The 20,512-nt window shown below is 39.0% G+C and overlaps 1 protein-coding gene across 3 annotated transcripts in view; it reads right to left on the reverse strand.

Annotated features, from left to right (window-relative positions):
* The window catches only part of MED1 (mediator complex subunit 1), a 29,414-nt gene that overhangs the window by 4,155 nt on the left and 4,747 nt on the right, over positions 1-20,512 (reverse strand). For 2 of the 3 annotated variants that reach the window (XM_075994539.1, XM_012765915.3), the window contains 14 exons: positions 17,961-18,039; positions 13,995-14,049; positions 13,758-13,890; positions 13,043-13,071; positions 10,643-10,714; positions 8,714-8,788; positions 8,177-8,250; positions 7,724-7,813; positions 6,726-6,837; positions 6,071-6,195; positions 5,692-5,810; positions 3,947-4,148; positions 854-949; positions 638-743 (listed from right to left, as the gene is read on the reverse strand). In XM_075994539.1, coding sequence (XP_075850654.1) covers positions 638-743; positions 854-949; positions 3,947-4,148; positions 5,692-5,810; positions 6,071-6,195; positions 6,726-6,837; positions 7,724-7,813; positions 8,177-8,250; positions 8,714-8,788; positions 10,643-10,714; positions 13,043-13,071; positions 13,758-13,890; positions 13,995-14,049; positions 17,961-18,024 — 1,352 coding nt within the window. In that variant the 5' untranslated portion in view covers positions 18,025-18,039. Of the gene's footprint in view, positions 1-637; positions 744-853; positions 950-3,946; positions 4,149-5,691; positions 5,811-6,070; positions 6,196-6,725; positions 6,838-7,723; positions 7,814-8,176; positions 8,251-8,713; positions 8,789-10,642; positions 10,715-13,042; positions 13,072-13,757; positions 13,891-13,994; positions 14,050-17,960; positions 18,040-20,512 lie in introns of those variants that run through there. The other variant, XM_075994540.1, reaches the window with a different exon arrangement.

The raw sequence follows: 20,512 nt of genomic DNA on the forward strand, positions 1-20,512 counted from the left end.
TTATATCATTACACCCATGTTTGAAAATGTTTTGGTATAGAACATGTGTCAGCACACTCTTCCTTATGGAGCCAAACAGTAATATTTTATAAGCTTTGAGGTCACATGTTTTATGTCCAACTACTCTCACATCTTAAGCTAGAAAGCTGCCAGACTTGAAAATGATGGCAATATTCAAATAAAATTTATTTATAAAAATAAGCTGCCAGCATCTGCTTTAGAAAAATCTCAAAATTACATATTTTCTCAAATCTCAAAATTACATATAATCTCAAAATTACATATTCCCAGTTTCTGAGAAGCTGACTGGCTTAAGTATCTTCTAAAACTCTGCCATTTAACATGTTACACCTGTAAAAAAGTGGCACAGAAGATAGGTAAGAAAAATTGCATCTTATTTCAGCCCTCTCCTGTCTTAAAGTACCCTAATGCTAGGCCTGAAGTTTCCCACTTTACTTCCTATTACTCTCAGATATTAAAAATCCCAAAGCTCAGATCACTTGAATGGAAAGCAGAGAACAGTGAATTAAAAGCAATGACTAAATGCTTTTCTCCTCTATTTCTAATTTACTCTAATAATGAAAAAATACTTTACATATCTCTTAATGGGAATCTGATGGAAAAGCACCAGTGCTACCTTTGAACAACTTTGGCAATGAAGTCATCTGTGCAGATGAGTGCATCTGACAGCCCCTTGTAGAGTTTACAGCTCACATGTGTTGAGTCCTGCACATCCATTACCACTGAAATACAAAATATACAGGAGATATTTGGCATAGATTGAGGTTCTGACTTTCAAAAAACACAGAGACCAAACTGCTCCAAGACAGGTGTTAGCCATGGCACAACTCACCACACACCAGGGAGTCATTCACAGGGTGCTGAAAAGATATGCTGAAACGGGACTCTGAAAGGGGACAGACTTCAAATTGGAGGAGCCCAGGAGAATCTAAAAGGCAAAGAAAAAAATCATGAAACAATCAACCAATATAAAACTTGTGACAAACAAGTAATATTCCTTAAATGTGCAGAGTGAAATTCTTTCTTTTCCTCCTTGGAAACTAAATCTCAATTTTTTCACACACAAAACTTACTATGTAATCCACAAATGATAGAAGGAACCAGATTCCAAGGAAATCTACCAGTTGTTATAAATTTCTCCAGAACAAAAAAGTAAACTTTCAATTTTCGAAGATAAAGATATTTAATACCTAAAATGTAAAAGACCATGGCAGATATAAACACACTGCCTTGAAAGTAAATTCTAAAAATAAAAGTGGCCAAGAGGAATGTCTCATTTCGTTTCATAAGCAGACATCCAGAACCATTAGCATAAATGCTGCTTTCTATCTGTGTTTGCAGCTGTTAGCTGTGCAGCCAATAGTTTGGTAAGCAGACATGTATAGGCTACAATTTAAAATGATACATTTATGACAAATACATGTGTATCTAATGATCATGATAGGTTCTTAAGCCAGACATGCTGGCAGCCCAAACATAAGAATCATAATACCTTCTTACGAAAAAGCCTGCATCTCTATAGGATTAGCTCCATATAAAAATTCATTTTTAAATGCTCAAAATCTATTTGGAGAATTCCCTAGGATTCAAAATAGAAGGGCCACAAGTTTCCTCTGATATGCTCTATGTTGGCCAGGTGCAGTGGCTCATGCCTGTAATCCTAGCACTCTGAGAGGCCGAGGCCAGCAGGTCGCTCAAGATCAGGAGTTCAGATTCAGCCTGAGCAAGAGTGAGACACTGTCTCTACTAAAAATAGAAAGAAATTAATTGGCCAACTAAAAATACATAGAAAAAATTAGCCGGCCATGGTGGCACGTGCCTGTAGTCCCAGCTACCCGGGAGGCTGAGGAAGAAGGATCGCTTGAGCCCAGGAGTTTGAGGTTGCTGTGAGCTAGGCTGACGCCACGGCACTCTAGTCCAGGCAACAGAGTGAGACTGTCTCAAAAAAAAAAAAAAAGAAGAAGAAGATATGCTTTATGGGTTTATGTCATTACTCTAACATCAAAAAATTTTTCATTTCCAATTCTTTTTTTTTTTTTGAGACAGATTCTCACTCTGTTGCCCGGACTAGAGTGCTGTGGCATCAGCCTAGCTCACAGCAACCTCAAACTCCTGGGCTCAAGCGATCCTTCTGCTTCAGCCTCTCAAGTAGCTGGGATTACAGGCATGTGCCACCATGCCCTGCTAATTTTTTCTATGTATTTTTAGTTGGCCTATTAATTTCTTTCTATTTTTAGTAGAGACAGGGTCTCGCTCTTGCTTTGGCTGGTTTCGAACTCCTGACCTTGAGGGATCCTACCGCCTCGGCCTCCCAGAGAGCTAGGATTACAGACGTGAGCCACCGCGCCAGGTCTCAAAGTAATTCTTATTCCCATGACATGTATCTTCTGATTTACCTTCCCTATTTGTCCTTGCCTATCTTTTGCACTGATAATATGTGTATTAGAGTGCTTTATGAATACCGTAATACATCAACTGTGGGCCAGGTGTGATGGCTCATGCCTGTAATCCTAGCACTTTGGAAAGCCAAGGAGAGAGGATTGCTTGAGGTTAAGAGTTCAAGACTAGCTGCAGCAAGAGGAGATAATAGAAAAAACTAGCCTAGCCAAACATGGTGTCTTGAGCCTATATTCCCAGTTACTTGGGAGCCTGAGGCATGAGGATCACTTAAGCCCAGGAGTTTGAGGTTGCTGTGAGCTATGATGATGCCACTGCACTCTAACCCAGGTGACAGAGTGAGACCCTGTCTCAAAAATAAAGGCCAGGTGTGGTGGCTCACGCCTCTAATCCCAGCACTCTAGGCCAAGCTGAGAGGATTGGTTAAGCTAAGCAGTTCAAGACCAGCAAGAGCAACACCCTGTCTCTACTAAAAATAGACAAAATTAGCTGGGTTTGATAGTACATGCCTATAGTCCCAACTACTTGTGTGGCTGAGGCAAGAGAATCACTTGAGCCCAGAAGTTTGAGGTTGCTGTGAGCTGGGCTGACACCATGGCACTCTAGCCTGGGCAGCACAGCCAGCCTCTGTCTCAAAAATCAAATGTGGTTAGCTAGAGCACCCAAAATTTACAGGCAGCCTTCTAATAACCAACTATGTTTGAAAAACATCAGCATTCCAGAATCCTAAAAGAAAAAGAAAAGGGCACTGGTTTTACTTTTTTGAGAGAGAGACTCTCTCGCTCTGTCACGCAGGCTGGAGTGTTGTGGTGTCAGCCTAGCTCACAGCAACCTCAAACTCCTGGGCTCAAGTGATCCTCCTGCCTCAGCCTCATGAGTCTCGGGTAGCTGCGGCTACAGGTGTATACCACCACACCCAGCTAATTTTTTTCTATTTGTAGTTGTCTGGCTAATTTCTTTCTATTTTTAGTAGAGACAGGGTCTCCCTCTTGCTGAGGCTGGTCTCAAACTCCTGACCTCAAGCGATCCTCTTGCCTTGGTCTCTGAGGGTGCTAGGATTACAGGCGTGAACCACCTGTCACCTTTTAAAAGGTATATGATTAAGTTCTCCAATAAATGGGGACAGAAAATATACTCAGGACTAAAGATGGGAAGCACTGTCCTACCAATCAAACCTTGGATATCGAGAAATCCTCTCTCAATATAACACTCCAAATTCTACCTGCTGCAAGGTACAATCTCATATATACCCAAATACATTACTATGTTCAGGAAGAGAGTTAAGAACATTGCAAAAAACAGGGGATTCCAAATGCCAATCTACACTTTGGTTCCATCAAAATCATTTGTAGAGATTAGATTCCCAACTCTTCCCAATGAGGTTCTAATTCAGTTCATCTGGATGTTGGAACCAAACATCTTAAGTTTAAAAAGCTCCACAGGTGGTTTTGACGGGCCGCCAAATAAAAGAACAACTGGAGTAGTCAGTTACCATCTTCCTGTAACTATATCAAAGGAAATGTAGTACCTTCTTTCAGAATAGTTCTTTTGACACAGCTTCCAATTAGGGTGTTATAGGCAACTTGGTGTCTGATCAGATTTAGGATAAGAGGAACTCGGCCAGGGTGCTGAAAGGTGATTTTGCTAACAAGAGTTCCCTGTAGACTTCGGCCATCTGGAAGAGGAGCATCCTTGTTGAGGAAATAGCAGTGCTGCTGACCTGGAAGAGCCTGGGCAAAAAGAACAAAGCTAATGAGTGCTATTTAGTTATCCACTATACTCCAATCACAAACTATGCTGGGGAAAAAACCTATTCCTGGCCAGGCACAGTGCCTCATGCCTGTTATCTTAGCACTCTGGGAGGCTGGGGCAGGAAGACAGCTTGAGGTCAGGAGTTCTAGACCAACATAAGCAAAAGCAAGACCCCCATCACTACCAAAAAGAAAAAATTAGCTAGGAGTGGTCCCAGCTACTGTAGTCCCAGCTACTAAGGACTGAGGCAGGAGGATACCTTGAGCCCAGGAGTTTGAGGTTGCAGTGAGCTATGAGGCAACAGAGCGAGACCCTGTCTCAAAAACAAAAAACAAACAAGGTCGGGTGCGGTGGCTCACGCCTGTAATCCTAGCACTCTGGGAGGCCAAGGCGGGTGGATTGCTCCAGGTCAGGAGTTCAAAACCACCTGAGCAAGAGCGAGACCCCATCTCTACTATAAATACAAAGAAATTAATTGGCCAACTAATATATATATAGAAAAAATTAGCCAGGCATGGTGGCGCATGCCTGTAGTCCCAGCTACTCGGGAGGCTGAGGCAGAAGGATTCCTTGAGCCCAGGAGTTTGAGGTTGCTGTGAGCTAGGCTAATGCCACGGCACTCACTGTAGCCTGGGCAACAAAGTGAGACTCTGTCTCAAAAAAATAAATAAATAAAAATAACCTTATTCCTCAAAAGAGTGCAGCAAAGTCAAAGTCTTGGGGAATACTACTACAGAGTGAATTCTTTGACAGGCTGATATTATAAATACCAATTAATGACTCATTTAGCTAAAAAGGTATCTTTTTAATAAATAAATGCTCAATACTAATGGTTTTCTAACCTAATATAAAAATTACCTCCAAAATCTATGTTAATGAGGTACCTAAACGATAAGTGCAAAATCTCTATTTTGTGTATGTCAGAGTCTCATTTTGTTGCCCAGTCCAGAGTGCTATGGCCATCAGCCTAGGTAGGTCACAGCAACCTCAAACTCCTGACCTTGAGCGATCCTCCTGCCTCAGCCTCCCAGAGTGCTAGGATTATAGGCGTGAGCCACCACGCCCAGCCCCAAATCTCTATTTTTAATAAAACACCCTAAAATATATAATGCAGCCAGAATTTGGCAACTACTACTTTAGACTATTGTCAAACATTCAAATAAATTCAAACCCAGATAAGCTTTTGGAACTTCTGTAATTTATTCATTCCAGCACTTTCTTCTCTGTAGGTAATTACAGGACCTTCCTAGATTATAAGGTCATGGCACTTGAGGAATTAATAATAAGAATTCTTAACACCTACCTAATAAGCTTGTAAAAGTTTGAAATACCATTAAGAAACTTTCATCTGAAATTTCAACAAAGAAATGTATACTGTTGTATCCTAATGGAAGCTTATAACCTTTTTCTTCCAGTATGTTTCAGAGATTTCTGTAATTTCCTGCCTTACTGAAGAAACAGGACATGATCTTGGGTTCAAACATAACTGACAATACTCCAGCTCCAGAGGGCCTTACTTACAGCATAAAATCGCATGTTGTGATTCAAAGGTATGGGGTCAGGGTCCCTTGACAGCTCAAACTGAGTGATCAGTTCATAGAGGGGTACATAAGTTGGTTGAGTTTCAAACAATGGAATTCCTGGAAAAACAAGGATCAACTTAATGATTACATTAAGATAAATAAGTTGGTTTCCTCTTCATGATTTCTGCATTCATTCATTCACACATTTATTCAAAAAGCACTTCCTAAGCATTTACTAATACAAAGCACCATGACTTCTACACCCATCAGTATTTCATTGAGGACTACAAGACTAAAAGAGGTATAAAATAATCTGAATTTGAAGTTTCCTTTTCACATTTACAAGTGAGTGTTGGTTTCTGATGCTCAAAACTCACCTGTGCAGTTCTGTAGTTTCTGAACAAATGCTCTAGATACTGGGATTGGCTGGGGAAATTTCAAGAAGAAACAGGCAGGAAGATCAACACTGTTGGCACTGGTGATTGAAGAGAAGGAAGGTGTCCTTCAAAACAAAGAGGCAGGGAAGGATTGATTTTGTCTCAATAAGAAATGAAAAATCCAAACATCTATTATTATAAATGTATGTATCACATAGACACATACTTATAAACTCTATCAAAAGCTCACTCTTAAAAGAAAAAAAAAAAGCTCACTCTTTGAAATTCCTTCCCCCAGTTCCACAACATTCTATTTGCTAAGGCGGTAGTATTTATTCAAACACTTGTCCTAAGGCATGTTCTACCATTATTACTCCAATGTAACTCCAAATCAACATAAGATAAAATGGGGCAATCATTGAATCAGAGGAATTAGCACAGTTCTCTTCTTCCTCTCTCAGGGAAGAGAATATGTTCTATGAGTAGACTTCAAAGAGAAACAAACAGTTACTGAACAAAACAGAAATTAATGGATAAAACAAAAAGCCAACGTCTAGAAATTCAAGTGAGGAACAGCCAAATCAAACACTTGTTCCATACTGGGCTTGTAGTTGAAAAAATGGACTATGCTACTCTAAAATTGTATCTAACTTACCATTTGTTGTCAACTGGATGTGACCCCATAATTAATGGTGCAATTGGGAGTTTGTACATAGTTGATGTTCCCTCAATTGTCACTGATGCATTCATGCCCAAAGATCGAGGAACTGGGAATAAGAAAGGAAAGGTATTCTTCAAAGTAACTCAAATTAAGGGGATTGCAATATTAAAAGAAAAAGTTAACTTATGCATTGTCACCCATAATTTCCAGATACTATAATTCCTATTTAACTTAGAAGTCCTTGAAGTTACCTAACTATATTAATTCTTTTTCTCAGTAAATAAAAACACAAGAAACAACATAGTCTAAGGAAAATTTTGAAGGGCTTATTACCAGTATTTGTTTTCTCCATCTTCAGAATACATTTAAGTAGGATTATAAATATGGGATAGAGTCAATGAGTAAAGTTACAAAGGGACTAAATGAGGGACTTGGCCATGTCTCATTAACTTTTGGTATAAAATAACATTTATTACTATAGTTCTTTAGTAAGTTAACTAAATTCTTTACTTTTTTTTTTTTTTTTAAAGAAGTAGGGTCTTGTGCTATATTGCTGTACAGTTGACTATGCACAAGTTCAAAGAGAGCACACTAAGGCTTGAACTCCTGGGCTTAAGCAATACTTCTAGCCTCAGCCTTCACAGTAGCTAGGACTACAGGTACTTGCCACCACGCCTGGCCTTCTGCACCTTCAAGGTAATAAGTAAAGCCGATTATATCAGGGCAGATGGCTTACATCTCTTAATTCACTCATTTGCTTATTTACTCAAAAGTACTTATTAAGTTTCTGTTACTGTATGTGTATAGATAGGTATGTGTGTATTTACATATGTATATGTGTGTGTGAGGTGTGTTTCTAATGCAAATGATAAGGATAGCAACCTCATTAGGGAGTAGCAAACCAGAAATTAGACAAGCTGGGCATTCAAATTTTTTAAGTATTTTTAAAACATTGAACAAAACCTTCAGTTGCTTTATAGTTGCAGTCTTACCATTATTCTCATGCAAAATTATGGGAGATGTAGTCTTATCATCCAGCAGGTCAGAAGGAGAGGCATAGTATTTTATGTTCATTAAATGACCTATGAAAAATAAAAATAATTACCGTATCTTTATCAGGTAAATTATAAATAAAGAAAAGCATTCACTTTTCTATCAACCTATATTCACATATATGAGGATTCATGCTCCAAAGCAGCTGATGAAACATGACAGAAGATTAACTATTGATTCTGGGAGCAACAATTTACTTCACACAATTGAAAAAAACAAACAAACTAGGGGAGGGCAGGTATTGAAAGCTTAAAAATCTTTACAAATTACACAAATGACTGGTTATTTTCTCATTCTCCTTTTATCTTTATAAAGCCAAGGTGAAATTAAAATTAAAGATCCCTCAACTAAAACTAGACATTTTGTTAAATAACCAAAATAGAATCCCATACCCCCACTCCTTGGTGTGAGATAGCCAACACTTCCATGAAGAATCTTATCCAAGGGACCAGCATTAGTTGCTTTCCTGCAAGACAAATGTTCTATGTTTGCTTATATTTAATTCCACATGTCTAGGTGCATAGTGTGATACTGAGTTCAGCTCTTAAAAATCTTATAATACTATCCTAACAATTCTTTCTTATAATTGGGCATATAGCTTGTGTATTTCAACTTCAAAGTAAAAGGATTATTTCCAAGTACACACCAGTATGTAATATGGTGAATAAAAATTACAAATAGACTATCATTTATCAGATGGGAATCAAGGTTTCACAAGTTGACAAGTCTTCAGATAAAACCTATAGAGTAAGAACCAACAACTTAGTGATACTGATACTCACATTATACATACTCATCATTTGGGAATGGAAAGGAGATGGTCAAGATGTATAATACAGGCATTAATATAGATGTATAAAATAGAACCCTAATTTGCCTGGTAGAAAAACTCAGAGGCTCATATAAAATTGACGCTTTAGCAGTCTTACCAGTACATAATTGCCATTTTAGACAGATCCTGTTCTAAGGACTGGAGAGCCAAGTACATTTTAGTCTTCAGTTTGCTGGAGAGTAGATGAGGAGAACATGAGTTAAATAGCTAAAAATTATACATTTATACATACACACAGAAATATTGACATGGAAAGCCTACAAGGCAAGTCTGTATGGAAGGCAACTATAATAGTTTTATAAAAAATAACTATTTTTGGGGGGCCGGGTGTGGTGGCTCATGCCTGTAATCCTAGCACTCTGGGAGGTGAGGCAGGTGTATCGCTCATGGTCAGGAGTTCGAAACCAGCCTGAGCAAGAGCGAGACCCCGTCTCTGCTATAAATAGAAAGAAATTAATTGGCCAACTAATATATATATAGAAAAAATTAGCCGGGCATGGTGGCACATGCCTGTAGTCCCAGATACTCAGGTGGCTGAGGCAGCAGGATTGCTTGAGCCCAGAAGTTTGAGGTGGCTGTGAGCTAGGCTGGGCAACAAAGTGAGACTCTGTCTCAAAAATAAATGAATAAGGCCGGGCGCGGTGGCTCACGCCTGTAATCCTAGCTCTTGGGAGGCCGAGGCGGGCGGATTGCTCAAGGTCAGGAGTTCAAAACCAGCCTGAGCAAGAGCGAGACCCCGTCTCTACTATAAATAGAAAGAAATTAATTGGCCAACTGATATATATATAAAAAATTAGCCGGGCATGGTGGCGCATGCCTGTAGTCCCAGCTACTCGGGAGGCTGAGGCAGAAGGATCACTCGAGCCCAGGAGTTTGAGGTTGCTGTGAGCTAGGCTGACGCCACGGCACTCACTCTAGCCTGGACAACAAAGCGAGACTCTGTCTCAAAAAAAAAATAAATAAATAAAAAATAAATAAATGAATAAATATTTTTACTTTTTGAGATAGAGTCTTGCTCTGTTGCCCAGGCTGGAATGCAGTGGCACAATCATAGTTCACAGCAGCCTAGAATACCTGGCCTCAAGGGATCCTCCTGCCTCAGCCTGAAGTAGCTGGGATTAGAGGTACGTGTCACCTCACCCAACTAATTTTTCTCTTTTTTTCTTTTTTATAGAGACAGTGTCTCGCTATGTTGCCTAGGCTGGTTTTGAACTCCTGGGCTGAAGGGATCCTCTTACCTTGGCCTCCTCAAGTGCTGGGATTACAGATATAAGCCACCACGCCTGGCCCTAAAAAAAACCAACTTTAAAACATAAAAAGGCTGGCTCACACCTGTAATCCTAGCACTCTGGGAGGCTGAGGCGGGTGGATCACTCAAGGTCAGGAGTTCAAAACCAGCCTGAGCAAGAATGAGCCCGCCTCTACTAAAAAACAGGAAGAAATGAACTGGCCAACTAAAATATATAGAAAAAATTAGCCAGGCATGATAGTGCATGCCTGTAGTTCTGGCTATTCAGGAGGCTGAGGCAGAAGGATTGCTTGAGTCCAGGAGTTTGAGGTTGCTGTGAGGTAGGCTGGTGCCACACCAGTCTAGCCCGAGCAACAGAGTGAGACTCTGTCTCAAAAAAAATTAAAAAATAGTGATTTTTATCACTATTAAAGCTTATTTTTAGCATTATAAAAGCTTATTTTTATCTCTGCTTAAAAAACTCAAATAGGTTAATAGAATCCCAGGTTAAAAATAGAAATGACAAGCCAGTTCCACAACAACTAATTCCTCTGAACCTGGAAATCAATGTGTTTGGCATGTCAAAGACTATATACTCTGTTTTCTAGCATTATAATTCATTAATGTAGACACTGCCTTTTTAAAATACCTTTAAAAGACATAAAGTTGGAGCTATAGATAGCAGTATGAGTAGAAATCAAGAATGAGATACAGCAGAAGAGTTGGCAAATTTATAAGGACAGAATGGCTTATAGATTTATACTGATATTTTCAAAGAAAATAAAAAAATATACTTACTTGTCCCCTGGAAGGTTATACAGATTAACAAGGCCCTTAAGGTGCTTAGAAAATTCATCAAAATTTTTTTCCCTAGAGGGAATTCAGAGAAGAGGTAAAAGGGAGAAGAATACAACATACCGTTACTACTCAATCTTATAACAAAGTGCCAAAATAATGGCTATACAAAACTGATTTTAATAATCTACTTTAATCTTCTTCCTCTAAGGTTTTCTCATCAATCAAAAGTAGCAAAAGAAAAGGAAATATTTTCCTTCCTCTTTCTGCCCCATTTTTCTGGAGAAGGTGCTAATAAGCAGTATAAAAGTGAAAAGGATACCAGTCTAACTACATGATAATTCATATTTTAATTAGTTCCTAAATAATGAAATCTGGTTTCTTTCTTTCTTTCTTTCTCTCTCTCTCTCTCTCTCTCTCTCTCTCTCTCTCTCTCTCTCTCTCTCTCTCTTTCTTTCATTCATTCATTTATTCATTCATTCAGAGACAGGGTCTCACTTTGTTGTCCAGGGTGGACTGCAGTGGCACGATCATAGCTAACTGCAACCTCAAACTCCTTGGGTTCAAGTGATCCTCTCAACTCAGCCTCCTGAGCAGCTTGAACAGGTGCATGCCACCATGCCCAGCTAATTTTTTAAATTTTTTGTAGAAATGGGGTCTCACTATGTTGCCCAGGCTGGTACTTTTTTCAATTTTAAGAGTCTCATTATGTTGCCCAGGCTGGACTCAAACTCCTAGGCTCAAAGAATCCTCCTACTTCAGCCTACTGAGCAGCTGGGACAACAAGTACATGTTAATGCACCCGGCTCTTTTCCTTTTAATATGTCACTGAGATTGGATATAGATAGAAAATACTAGTTTTGAGTTGTAGAGGTAATGAGGCATAAATAAATTGAGAAGACAGAACACTTGCAGGTATATAGCAACCTAAGAGCAGAGTAAGAGGGAAAACAAACACTAGGAGAGAGATGAAGACCTAGAGAAAAAGGGGTATATTGGGGTACTCTGGAGCCAAACCACAGATTCCAAAATATTCCTGTGATCAGATCCACCCAGAAAAAAGAAACTATTACCTGGCTTTCCAGGACCTGATATTCAGGCTTAGATTCTTAGCCAAATGGGCTTTTGTGGGTAGGTTTAGGAATCTGACGTATATCAACAATTCTAACTCTCTTTATCTTTTTGCAAACTTAAAAAAAAAAAAAAGGAAAAAGAAAAGGTTCCCTGAAAAGCTAAACTGCCATGACAATGTCAGATACTTTACCAGACATTCTGTTAGCATTTATTGAGCACTTACAGGCCACAGTGTGATAAAGACAGTAAATAAAAGCAAGAGTACAAGCAAAATATATTCCTTACCTTAATACTATCATCTATACTGACTAAAAATATCAGTAAAGATTAACATTCTTTCTGAGGCTCCCACTTCCAAACAGGCTTACAAATTAACTTTATAATACCACCAGTTCATGAGTTAGTACAGACTCCTACTCCAGGTGAGAGCCAGAAATATCGGCTCTTTCCAGAGTATTATGGTAACCTATGCTAGGCTTATTGATTAAATGAAATCATAAAAAGGTTATTTTTATCTTGCATTAAAATTTTTGAAAGCTGGTTCAAATTTGGTGCATTTGGCTATAAGCATGTTATTTCCTCAATGTTAACATTCTAAAACATCCCAATGTGGTACCTGAGAACTTCACTATGTTTAAAACATAATTGATATAATACATTTCTTAAATTATCAAAAAGTCTTAATTCTGGGTTTAAATTTAAGCATGTAAATTTCCACGCAATTGAAAGAGAAAAGACAAGTCAGTGGGAAAAACTATTAACTACTAAAGAGACTGTCTTTAAGCCTAGCACTTTTCCTGGACAGTTTATCACACACACATCTTCAATATGAAACTATTTTTCTCAAAATCAAAATGAAAAGGTTCTTCTCATGGTATAGACTTAATTTTCTCATGCCTTCTCTGATTCAATTATTAGGTTCTATTTCTTTTGTTCCACATGGAATTCCTAAGGCTAACCCATAGTTCTCAGAGGTGATTTTGCCTCCCAGGAGACATTTGGCAATGTCAAGATATTTCTGTTTGTCACAAATGAGGGGACACCACTGGCAACTAGTAGAGAGAGGCCAGGAATGCTATTAAACATCCTACAATGCACCAGGCAGGCCCCTAGAGCAAAAAATTAGTATTAATACCAAGGGTGAGAAACTCTGGAATAGACTGAGTAAATAAAACAATCATGCTAAGTCAATTCTGAAAGTGAATAAGTACAGACTTGAACAATCTGGGCCCAAGAAAATAAATTTGAACTTCTGGCCAGTCTCAAAACCTAGTTGTAAAGAACAGCACTGTTTGTTAATATCAAGGATTATAAATGTTATTTGCTTACCTTAACTGCTGTACAAGTTCTGGACAGCTCTGAAATCAAAGAAAGTATGTTTAAACATTGAACTACTTTAACACCTTTGAAGACATCAAAAGTTTTTCTTTTATTAATAGCACATGCTTTATAACAAAGAATATTAAAACTACAGAAAATCCTTATATGAAAATATCAAAAACCATCTTCTTCCTACTTGGTAAACCCGCTGGGGTAGGAAATTTAAAATCAAAACATGAAATAGTTTACAAAGGAATCAACTTTCAGTAGCGTGTTTAAAACATTAGTAATTCTCCTTAATGCCATCTCTGGAATACATATCAAATTATCTGGTTACACACATTTTACATTCATCTCTATTACAGGATTTTTTAGATTATCTGTCCTTCTTGATCATAATCTCTTTGAGGATAGGAACCATAAGTTATTATTTCTGTATCCCCAGCACCTATTGTTCAATTGCGGCTCATGTTTGTTGATATGAAATGAAAAGGGTTCCTCTGGTATTTCAACTTGTCAAAAGCCCTTGGATGATGTCAGAGATGGGACTCATGTTATTCTAAATTCCATTCTATACCTGTTGATGTTGCAGCCCATCACACCATCTTTACAGTGGCTCATTAAAAAACCTAAACCCAAGCTATTTCAACCCCAACAATTCATTTTAAAATTAATGTCCCTAAGTAAACCCCACAGATTCCAGTGAAATATCAACAACACATACCACAGGATTCTCCCCATGGTGAGCCACTTTTACATCACAAAGCTGTCCTGCAGGATCTAACTGCACTTCCACATAGAACATATCTGACGTGATGTAACATTCAGTGCCACTGGCACTGAGATGAGAGCCCAGTCTAGCAGGAACAAATCAAAACAAAAATTAATAGAAGACACATAAATAAAGCCTCCCAAAGTTAACACTAAGTTAAACATGTGTGCCTACAGAAAGACTACTTACCCATTCTGTCTTGCTATAGACTCCAAACGATCAGTCATTGCTGGTAAAGATGTTACTATGAAAAGATGAAGAAAAGGAATCACAAAGAATGTTCCAAGTATCCAAGTAACTTAAATGGTGTTCTTCAAAGACAGAGAGATTCTAAGCAGTGTACTTGTCCTTCCAAAGCTATAAACACATTCAAAAGTTAAAATGCTTATAATCTGCACAAATTTCATTGGTAAAGCTCAGCTGTGGCCTATGTAGTAATAAGGATTAAAAAAAGATCTCTTTGAAAAATTGTTAGACCTTTTTTCTCTGTCTTTTTCATTACTCCTTCTTTGGGACTAGTTGCTTTTAACTTAAAGAAGACAGACCAGGCTCGGTGGCTCACGGCAATAATCCTAGCACTTTGGGAGGCTGAAGTGAGAGAATTGCTTGAGGCCTGGAGTTCAAGACCAGCCAGAGCAAGAGAAAGATCCCGTCTCTACTAAAACTGTCAAAATTAGCCAGGTATGGTGGCATGTGCCTATAGTCCCAGCTACTAAGGAGGCTGAGGCATGAGGATTGCTTGAGCCCAAGAGTTCACAGTTGCAGTAAGCTATGATGAGACCACTGCACTATGCACAGCAAGACTGTCTCAAAAAAAGACAAAAAGGTTGGTTGCCATGGCTCACACCTGTAATCCTAGCACTCTGGAAGGCCAAGGTGGGAGGATCACTTGAGGTCAGGAGTTCAAGACCAGCCTGAGCAAATCCACTGTCTCTACTAAAAATAGAAAGATTAGCCAGGTGCAATGGTGTGTGCCTGAAGTTCCAGCTACTGAGGAGGCTGAGGCAGAAGGATCACTTGAGCCCAGGAGTCTGAGGTTGCAGTGAGCTATGATGGCACAACTGTACTCTAGCCTGGGCGACAGAGCGAGATACTTTAAAAAAAAGAAAAAAGAACACACATGTGTCTGGATTAAGATCAAAAGCAACATAAAAATAAACACTCCAGGCCGGGCGCTGTGGCTCACGCCTGTAATCCTAGCTCTTGGGAGGCCGAGGCGGGCGGATTGCTCAAGGTCGGGAGTTCAAAACCAGCCTGAGCAAGAGCGAGACCCCGTCTCTACTATAAATAGAAAGAAATTAATTGGCCAATTGATATATATATAAAAAAAAAATTAGCCGGGCATGGTGGCGCATGCCTGTAGTCCCAGCTACTCGGGAGGCTGAGGCAGAAGGATCGCTCGAGCCCAGGAGTTTGAGGTTGCTGTGAGCTAGGCTGACGCCATGGCACTCACTCTAGCCTGGGCAACAAAGGGAGACTCTGTCTCAAAAAAAAATAAATAAATAAAATAAACACTCCATGTTCACAGAACCATGATTCACAGGAGTCAAAATGTGGAAACAACCCAAATGTCCACTGACAAATGACAAATGGATAAACACAATGTAGTATACATACAAAGAACTATTATTTACGTAAAAAAGAAAAGAAAGTCTAACACATACTTCAACATAGATGAACCTTGCAGACACTATGTTAAGTGAAATAAGCCTGTCACAAAAGGACAAATATAGTATGATTCCACTTATAAGAGGTATACAGGCCGGGCGCGGTGGCTCACGCCTGTAATCCTAGCTCTTGGGAGGCCGAGGCGGGCGGATTGCTCAAGGTCAGGAGTTCAAAACCAGCCTGAGCAAGAGCAAGACCCCGTCTCTACTATAAATAGAAAGAAATTAATTGGCCAACTGATATATATAAAAAATTAGCCGGGCATGGTGGCGCATGCCTGTAGTCCCAGCTACTAGGGAGGCTGAGGCAGAAGGATCACTCGAGCCCAGGAGTTTGAGGTTGCTGTGAGCTAGGCTGACACCACCGCACTCACTCTAGCCTGGACAACAAAGCGAGACTCTGTCTCAAAAAAAAAAAAAAAAAAAAAAAAGAGGTATACAGAGTAGTATTTCTGTCTTAATAAAGACTGAAAGTCGGCCGGGCGCGGTGCCTCACGCCTGTAATCCTAGCACTCTGGGAGGCCATGGCCGGCAGATTGCTTGAGGTCAGGAGTTTGAAACCAGCCTGAGCAAGAGCAAGACCCTGTCTCTACTATAAATAGAAAGAAATTAATTGGCCAACTAATATATATAGAAAAAATTAGCTGGGCATGGTGGCACATGCCTGTAATCCCAGCTACTCGGGAGGCTGAGGCAGCAGGATCGCTTGAGCTCAGCAGTTTGAGGTTGCTGTGAGCTAGGCTGACAGCCACGGCACTCACTCTAGCCTGAGCATCAAAGCAAGACTCTGTCTCAAAAAAAAAAAGACTGAAAGTACAATGGTGGTTGCTAGCAACCAGGAAAGGAGAGAATTGAATATTATTTTTTAATGAGTACAAGGTTTCAGTTGGGAAGATGAAACAAGTTCTGCAGACAGATAGTGATGATAATTACACAACAGTACAAATGTACTTAATGCCACTGAACTATTAATATATACTTAGAAATGGTTAAAATGGTAAATTTTATGTTATGTATATTTTACCACAATTTAAAAAGAAAAAGACTGGCCAGGTGCAGTTGTGATAGATCATGCCTATAATCCCAGCACTTTGGAAGGCCCAGGCAGGAAGATCACTTGAGGCCAAGATTTGGAAACCAACCTGAGCAACATAGTGAAGACCTCCATCTCTAAAAAAAAAAAAACAATAATTAGCCAGGCTGGTAGTCCCAGCTACTCAGGAGGCTGAGGCAGGAGGATTGCTTGAGCCCAGGAGTCTGAGGTTGCAGTGAGATATGATGATGCCACTACACTCTAGCTTATTAAGAGACAAAGCAAGACCCTGTCTCAAAAAAAGAAAAAGATAATACGTAGCTGAATCAGGTTCATTTGTGGTAGACCAAAGTAAAATCTGTTTTTACTTTCATTTTTCCCAAAAAATAGAATTAGTCACTATAAGCATGAATAATCAATGATTGATTGATCATGATTTAAATTTTATATTTACTTTCCTGAAAACTGTGTCCATAAATATTGTAAAAATCTTTTTAGATAAAGTTAAAATGTCCCTCTTCTTTGTTTTTTTTCTTTTTGAGACAGAGTCTCACTTTGTTGCTGAGGCTAGAGTGCCATGGCATCAGCCTAGCTCACAGCAACCTCAAACTGCTGGGCTCAAGCAATCCTCTGCCTCAGCCTCCCAAGTAGCTGGGACTATAGGCATGTGCCACCATGCTCGGCTAATTTTTTCTATATATTTTTAGTTGGCCAATTAATTTCTTTCTATTTTTAGTAGAGACAGGGTCTCACTCTTGCTCAGGCTGGTCTCGAACTCCTGACCTTGAGCGATCCTCCCGCCTAAGCCTCCCAGAGTGCTAGGATTACAAGCATGAGCCACCGGGCCCGGCCCAAATGTCCATCTTCTCATTGAAAGTTAATCAGAAGAGAACATGTGAAGGAAAAAAAAAAAGAACTACAATATCTTTTTTGTATTTTTCCTTACAAACAGGATCTTGTTCTGTTGCTCAGACTGGAGTGCAGTTGCTCAATCACATTTCAACATAGCCTCCAACTCCTGGGCTCAAATGATGCTCCTGCCTCAGCCTCCCAAAGTGCTGGGATTACAGGCATGAGCCACCATGCCCAGCCTCCCCTACTATCTTCCAGTAACCCTTCATCAATTATCTTTAAGTCTCTCTCTCTCTCAGCCTCCAAAATATTTTTGATACTTCAAAACTAAATGTTTCAAAAGTTCTGGAAAGAATTCATCCCAACTCCCTAAATGAAAGCAAGAGCAACATCTAGTATAGAAAGTTGACCTATCAAGCAGAACCTTGGAGGTGAAGTAAAAGAAAAGAAAAAAAAGGAAAAGAAAAATATTTTTTAAATAAAATAATAAAAAAAAAAAGAAAATTGACCTACCTCAATTTATATTTCTAGTGTAAGTATAATATAGTCCTTCTTAACCTTGGGGTTTTATGAAATCATTATATTTCAAAGGTGTTTACAAACCTTTGAGAGCTTTCTGCAATGTCTCCAAACAGCTGACCAAATGTTGATGCCCTCCAGAACTCATCACAACCCTCTTCTCCTATATCAAGTGGGAAAACATTTGAGGTAAAAATTAATCAAGCTAACAATGTTTCAGGTAAGCATACACATTATCCTAGTATTAATATTCTGGATAGTCTATCGACTCTATGTAGTCTATAGACTCTTAACTGTTACTACATCCACCCATACATCCAAAGAAAGAAAAATTCATATATATGGATATATACATATATCCATAGCAAAACATATTCCCAAATCTAAGATAAGATAACCTTCAGGGAAATATTAGAAGGAATCAAAATGTAATAGATGAGATCTACCTCCTCTGGAAGTGACTATATCCTAAGATTTAGACAATTAAATGACAAATGAGGTAACTCAGGAGATTTGGCAATTCCCAAATTTAACAAGGTGATATTCATGTAATCTGAGAAATGTAACCAAACCTTAGGGAACCTATATTGACACTGTGAAAGAGAACATATCGTCCAGAAAAGGGACTACCAAATAAAAAGTTTGGCAGTTTTCTAATCCTATCCAGGGAAGAAGTTTCTCTCTATAAAACATTCCAGTTTCCAAAAATGTCAACAGTTTTATAGTACAAGGATAGTTTTTCAATCTTTTCTATGTCCTAATAAACATATCTCTCTACTCTAATTCCACCCTTATAAAACAAACATCTGAGTTATTAATAGTCTGACTTTCCTTGTACCCTGACTAGAGAAGCATGCTCTGGACAATGGATACCAGAACTTTGGAAACTGGAATAATCAACCTTGTTGTACATGAATAATTTGGCATCCTGATTTACCTGTTAATCTACTGAGATTTGGTTAGTATGACAGCTGTTGAAAACTCTTTAAAGTCTTGATATACCAATAAAATTAAGTTTCTGAATCTGAACTGAAGTAGACAAGGAAAGCCATGGTGACCAAATCAATATACTGATACCCTAAGAAGGGCCTTAGTAGCCACCTGATTCCCTCTATCACATGATATCTCTCTAATGACAATATCTTTATAGAACATATTTCAAACTAGAATATGGTTGTCTTAGAGTACAAAAATAACAATCTCTGAATTCTCAGCCTGAAAAATTGCCATTCGTTTATTGCAGACATATTTTTCAATACCTTCATTGTACACAAACCTGAACCAGAAGATAGACATGCATTTGTATAATTTACAGTTATAGAAATCTTTTAGCAACATGACATTTTGTTATCCATTACCTCATTTGATCCTTATGACAAAACTATGTAGAAAAATAAAACTGGTATTTACGTGCCTCCATTTTCCAGATGAACAAACTGAGACTAAAGAGAAATTATCTGTCCAGAGTCACATAGTAAGTACTGGAGTCAATTCTAAGTTAACTACAGGTCTTTTGAGAGCAAATTCAGTTCTTCTGCTTGTCATGCTATACTTATATGTCATCATTTTATTTTTTCTTTTTGAGATAGTCTCACTATGTTGTCCAGGCTAGAGTGAGTGCTGTGACGTCAGCCTAGCTCACAGCGACCTCAGTCTCCTGGGCTCAAGTGATCCTTCTGCCTCAGTCTCCTGAGTAGCTGGGACTACAGGCATGAGCCACCATGTCCGGCTAACTTTTTTTGGTATATAAATTTTTAGCTGGTCAATTAATTTCTTTCTATTTTTGGTAGATACAGGGTCTCACTCAGGCTGGTTTCGAACTCCTGACCTTGAGCAATCCGCCCACATTGGCCTCCCAGAGTGCTAGGATTACAGGTGTGAGCCACCACCACTGGCCTATGTCATCATTTTAAATACTAATAAAACTACTAAAATGAACTCACTCTGGACCCAATATAAAATTTTGCAGGGAGAAAGATGATCTTTCATAAAAGTATAATATATATTCAGAATAATACACAAATCATAAGTGAAAAGATCACAAAGTGAACACACTCATATAACTACTGCCCAGGTCAAAAAATAGGACTAAAGTTTTCCTATTTGATTTGACTACTACTGGAAATATATTTATAAACTTTTTTCAGTGAATCTAAGTGACTAAAGAATAAAAAAAAAAAAAAAAAAAAAACTTTTAACACCCAGCTCTGAGACTGGCCACCACATACTCTCCAACCCCTCATCTTCTACCTAACTGGCTAAGGGCTCCCCATATTGGAGAATGATTTGGAAAGAAGTAGTACTAGAGAAAGAGGTTGACAGTGAATTGGTGAAAACCCACAGTTCATCACCTGTATTAAGAATGAATCACAGGTCGGGCGCGGTGGCTCACGCCTGTAATCCTAGCACTCTGGGAGGCTGAGGTGGGTAGATTGCTCAAGGCCAGGAGTTCAAAACCAGCCTGAGCAAGAGCGAGACCCCATCTCTACTATAAATAGAAAGAAATTAATTAGCCAACTAATATATATAGAAAAAATTAGCTGGGCATGGTGGTGTGTGCCTGTAGTCCCAGCTACTCAGGAGGCTGAGGCAGCAGGATTGCTTGAGCCCAGGAGTTTGAGGTTGCTGTGAGCTAG

This window comes from Microcebus murinus, chromosome 18 (genome assembly GCF_040939455.1).
Source record: "Microcebus murinus isolate Inina chromosome 18, M.murinus_Inina_mat1.0, whole genome shotgun sequence".
NCBI lineage: Eukaryota > Metazoa > Chordata > Mammalia > Primates > Cheirogaleidae > Microcebus > Microcebus murinus.